The sequence below is a fragment of the Suricata suricatta genome, chromosome 11 (assembly GCF_006229205.1).
Source record: "Suricata suricatta isolate VVHF042 chromosome 11, meerkat_22Aug2017_6uvM2_HiC, whole genome shotgun sequence".
Taxonomy (NCBI): Eukaryota; Metazoa; Chordata; class Mammalia; order Carnivora; family Herpestidae; genus Suricata; species Suricata suricatta.
The window spans coordinates 104,504,103-104,509,655 of record NC_043710.1 but is presented as its reverse complement, the minus strand read 5'-3'; the positions used below and the strand labels follow the sequence as shown (position 1 = coordinate 104,509,655).

The 5,553-nt window shown below is 44.9% G+C and overlaps 1 protein-coding gene across 10 annotated transcripts in view; it reads left to right on the top strand.

Moving 5' to 3' along the window:
• Positions 1-4,913: 4,913 nt before the first annotated feature.
• The window catches only part of USP28 (ubiquitin specific peptidase 28), a 44,330-nt gene continuing 43,690 nt past the window's right edge, over positions 4,914-5,553 (top strand). For 9 of the 10 annotated variants that reach the window (XR_003915173.1, XM_029956294.1, XM_029956300.1 and 6 more), the window contains exon 1: positions 4,916-4,993. Coding sequence is in view for 8 of the 10 variants with exons in the window: in XM_029956294.1 (XP_029812154.1) it covers positions 4,925-4,993 (69 nt within the window). In the remaining 2 variants the exon portion in view is untranslated. Of the gene's footprint in view, positions 4,994-5,553 lie in introns of all 10 variants that reach the window. The other variant, XM_029956297.1, reaches the window with a different exon arrangement.

The window sequence follows — 5,553 nt, the reverse complement described above, 5'->3', positions numbered from 1 at the left end:
GATCCACTGAGCATGGTGTGTCTGTTACTCTCAGACTCATACTTGATACATAGCACTTCCTAGGATTTGGGGTGGATTTAGCTAATCGCACAGGTTTAGCTCAACACTCATGAGACTGAGTCACAGAGTTGTTATTTGTGCGTGTCAGTAACCTGGCTTAATCCTCACGAAATTCGTTGTTGGGGTTCGTAATAGTTATCTTTGAGTTACCTTTTTAACTCAGGACATTTGAGGACAAAATCAGTTTTGTAAACCCCAGTTTCCCAATCTGCACCATGAAGATAACGATTCCTCTCTCTCAGGGTTGTGACAAGGGTGCCGTGTATGTGAGGCACAGAAGTTTCCGGACACAAAGAAGGTGTTGATGTGTTAGTCCCGATTTTTACCAGCGCTGTCCTGCGGGGTAGTGTGTTGTACGGTCTTGCCTTCACGGAGGCAGGGATTTCACATTGAAAACCATGAGAAATGCCAGGTAAAGAGCATTAAGTCCCTTCCATTCACAAGCCCATTTGTTCCCTCAATACGGGGGGTTCGAAAGGGAGGGAACAGTGTGGACCAGAGTTCTGGGGAACGACTGTAAGGAGGAGGTGAGATGAGTGTATCCCTGCGGTGCCTGCGTGGCTCATGGTTCGTGGGATCGAGCCCTGTGTTGGGACCGGCACTGACAGCGGGGAGCTTGCTTGGGACCCTCTCTCCCACCCTCTCTCTCTGCCCCTCCCACAGTCATTCTTTGTTTCTCTCTCTCAAAAATAAATAAATACACCTAAAAAAAAAAAAAAGGAATATAGCCCTTGACTGTGGAGTGGGCATTCCTGGAGATAATAGAAGTTTAGCACTCGAAGGCATGAGAGAGGGTGCATTTGTGAGGGAAGGACGGAGTCGCAGGTTAAAGGTAGAAGCAGGTAACGGTCTTTGAAGAACCAGATCAGGAATTCGGATTTGAATTAACATGTAGAGCATTATCCCCGGAGTTGTACGAAATGATTTTACGTAGCTGTCATCTGTGCCCAGTAGCTTTTTTGGATCACTGAGAGCACAGAGCCTCACGCGGGGGTTGAACCCCCCAACCCTGAGATCATGACCCTGAATTGACATCCAGAGTCAGATACTTAATCTCCTGAACCACCCAGGCGCGCCTCCAGCAGCTTTTAAGAAAGGACAACTGAGAGTTTATCTTCTTACCCTGTGTGTATTATTCTAGATGTGTTAATGTCCACTGCTTCTCTGTGGGGAGAGGTGAGTGGGGCTTTAATCCATGGCCAAATGGGATGATTCCTGAATTACTTAATACTTGGATATCCTATTTCACTGATTCACATTTAATTGGCATTCTGAGATCTCCGAATTGAGATGTTCCTTACGTTGACTGCCTCCAAGGAGCAGGCGGGAAGGAGTGTCTTCACACAAGTGTCTTCACACGTCTGGGCTTGGTCAGAGCTGCTCCTGCCGTCCGGCCCTTGAGCGTGTGCACTGTGGGCACCGCACGGTTGGTTGACTAACTTCTCAGTTTAAAAGATCACACTGTGGGGCACCTTCGTGGCTTAGTTGGTTAAGCATTGGACTTTGGCTCAGGTCATGACCTTATGGTTCACAAGTTCAAGCCGCACGTCGGGCTCTGTGCTGACAGCTCAGAGCCTGGAGGCTGGTTCAGATTCTGTGTCTCCCTCTCCCTCTGCCGCTCCCCTGCTTGGGCGCACACATGATCTCTCTCTCTCTCAAAAGTAAACATTAAAAAAAAATTAAAATAGGGCGCCTGGGTGTCTCAGTCAGTTAAGCGTCCGACTTCTGCTCAGGTCATGATCTCACGGTTCATGGGTTCAAGCTCTGCGTCGGGCTCTGTGCTGACAGCTCAGAGCCTGTAGCCTGTTTTGGATTCTGTGTCTCCCTCTCTCTCTCTCTGCCCCTTCCCTGCTCATGTTGTCTCTCTCTGTCTCTCAAAAATAAATAAATTAATTTAAAAAAATTAAAAATTTAAAACATCACACAGTGATTCATTTAAATAAAAAAATATCTGGATGAAGAAAGGCACAGAAACAGCAGAGTATAAATTTGATTTTACAGGAGACAAAGTATTTGTCACTGGAGGAATGATTGCAATTTCACATTTTCTTGCAAAGCTGCAATCGAGTGTTTTATGGGACCTAAGGAAGGAAGCTACCCTCGGCATATTAAGTTTTGTTAGTGAGAAACGTGCTAAAGAATTGCTTGTAACCTGCAGGACAACGCAGCTGGGGCAGCAGGGGAAATGGCTCTATTTCTCAACATAAATAAGAAATCTTAGAGCCTCAGGAAGCTGGGTGACCAATTCACGCATCTCCTAGGACTGTCACGAAGGCATTGTGTCCTAGTGTAAGTGGCAACTGTTTTCTCCTTCGTGGTGCATAAAATAAGCGTGCTCTTTAGATTCAGTCAAAAATAGTACCTCCGACACAGTACTTCCCTGGTTTAGAACTGATTGTCTTACAAAGTAGTCAAAGGTGTGGTTTTTTTTTTAATTTTAATTTTTATTTTATTTTTAATTTTTTTAATGTTTTATTTATTTTTGATACAGAGAGAGACAGAGCATGAGAGGGGGAGGCGCAGAGAGAGAAGGAGACACAGAACTGGAAACAGGCTCCAGGCTCTGAGCTAGCTGTTAGCACAGAGCCTGACGTGGGGCTCGAACCCACGAATGTGAGATCTGACCTGAGCCGAAGCCGGAGGCTTAACCGACTGAGCCACCCAGGCGCCCCGAAGGTGTGGTTTTGTAAGGCAGGCAAAATAATGATAGAAAACTCCTGACGTTGCGAGAAAGACTGAGGTCAAAATACAAGAATTAACCATCCGCATTGGTTTACATTAAATAGGTGCTCTTTTTTATTTAATGTTTATTCATTTTGGGAGAGAAAGCGTGAGAGAGCACAAGCAGGAAAGAGGCAGAGAGAAGGGGAGACACAGAATCTGTAGCAGGCGCCACGCTCTGAGCTGTCAGCACAGAGCCCGATGTGAGGCTCGAACCCATGGACCATGAGATCACGACTTGAGCTGAAATTGGATGCTCAACTGCGTTCAATACGCTGCATGAGATACTCCGTGCTTTCTTATAAAATAGGCTTCGTGTTGGATGATTTTGTTCCCCACTGTAGGCCGATGTCAGTGTTCTGAGCGCATCTGAGGAAGGCTCGGGCTGAGCTGTGGTGGTGGGGAGGTTGGGTCTGTTACATGCATTTTCTACCGACGATGGCTTTACTGGCATGTAACTCTGTCATAACTTGGAGGTCTGCGTTATTCTACCCTTGTGGGGGCATATTGACTGCGATGTTTTAGAAAATTGTGTATGATTGAGATGTATAGATTCACACACTTTTATACTTAAAATGGAATTAGAATTATTTTGGGGGGATGCCTGGGTGGCTCAATCAGTGAGTGTCTGACTCTCAATTTTGGCTCAGGTCATGATCTCACGGTGCACAAGATCGAGCCCCACGTTGGGCTCCGTGCAGACAGTGCAGAGCCCTCTTGGGATCCTCTCTCTCTCTCTCTGCCCCTCTCCCATTCCCTCTCTCTCTCAAAATAAATAAACTTAAAAAAATTCATAAAGAAGAAAAAGAATTAGTTTGAGGGGGAAAGACTTTTTATAGACTTTTTTTTTCTAAAAACCCTATGCTTATGTTTCTCAAATTTGCCAAGGCTGCATCCGGATGCCTTTTAGTCTGGTAGCCCTGCCCCAGCACCCAGGCCACGACTGCCCTTGACAAGACGCCTAGCTCCAGGAGTGCTGGCCTTAGCAGCGTCAGGTTCCACTTCTGTCCTGTGACGGTGGCCCACGACTGTAGCAGAAAACTGCGGATGCTTTTCTGAGCACTTCTGCAGGCCTGCTTCCTCAGTTATTTCTAGTTGTGTGATATTTAAGTGCGTTCGGCCCTCAGCTGTTGAAGGCATAGGATACTATTTCTGTTACAGCTGACGGCGTACACTGCCTCTCGGAGACATATTCCTAACTGAAGGATAGTTGATGGGAAGCATCAGGTCCTGAATTGGGGCTTAATTCCCGAACAACCTTAGGCGTCGTTATCAATTTGATTTCTTTTCGCTGAATTAAATTTGAACTATTGCGTTTTCAATACTCATCTGAAGGAATGGGGCTGGCCAGTTCTTTAGAGCGAGCTTGCTTGTAAAAAATAGATGTTGTGTGTTGACCTTTGTCTTTGTGTAAAACAGGGTACAATGTTCCAGTGAAGACTCAAAGGCTACGAAGGAGTTATAAACTGATCTTGCAGTAGCTGGAAGTGAACAAAATAGGGTTTTACACGATTCGGACTGATGAAGAGAAAGCCTTCTATGGTTTATTCCTTCTGGAATTTTATTTGTAAATCAGGAAATGTTAGTTCTCTCTCTACTTTTGAAGCCACCAAACCTGAAGTTTTAAATAATGTCGTTGTTGGTATCATTTGTTAATTACGCGATTGGAAATGTAGTCAGTGAAAAGTGACGCACAAAAATGGCATGTGCCGTGTAGCTTAAAATAGCACGTCTTCACATCCATGCAAATTCCCTGGCCTCCCTGTGTGACCCCGTTATGTGTTACTCACGGAGAGAAAATCCTCAGGCACTTTAGCTACTATGAGGGCCGGCTATTACATTTAAATGTGTTACGTACTGAGTAGTTTTACTGTTACTAATATTTTTTCCCACCAGTGCCAAAAGCATTTTTCATGATTAACCTTTAATAAGAGCAATAGATTTGGCATTTCAGAATGCGTCGGACAGTCAGTACCGTGTGGCTTGGAGTCTGTCAGTTCCTTAAAGTAAAATATGCAAGTCTCAAGCCTGATTATCTAGGACGCTTGTTCTTAAATTCCTGAAATGTATCCAGGTTTACTTTCTGACTGATCTGTCTCCGGTTTTTGTTTGTTTGTTTGTTTCTCAAATACAGAGCTGCCGAATGCTGCTAAACCAACTAAGAGAAATCACAGGCATTCAGGACCCTTCCTTTCTTCAGGAAGCTCTGAAGGTTAGTTTCAAGGCCGCTGTTAGTCAGCAGGCTTTCACATGGTTGTCCATATCCTGGTCCTGTCAAGTCAAGCTATTCTTACGCCAAAACGAAAGTGCACACAGGAGCAGGAGCCCTAGGGGTCAGTTCACTGAGTATCTTCAGTGTGCAAATTGTACGGGGGGAGAATTGAGGATGGTGGAGTCTTAACTGGGGGGAACCATACAGGGCAAAAGAGATTTAAGAAACACATCTGCCAATTGCGTTTTATAGCCTTTATATGGATCCTGACTCAAACAAACTCAAACCTCTTTGAGTCAAGCAACTTTGAGTCAAGCAACTTTGACCTGTTTATTTGATATTAAAACACTTGATACTATTTTGTTTAAAAAATTTTTAATGTGTATTTAATCTTGAGAGAGAGAGAGAGAGAGAGCACACAAGCAGAGGAGGGGCAGAGAGAAAGGGAGACACAGAATCCAAAGCAGGCTCCAGGCTCTGAGCTGTCAGCACAGAGCCCAACACGAGGCTTGAACTGCCAAACTGTGAGATTGTGACCTGAGCCAAAGTCTGATGCTTAA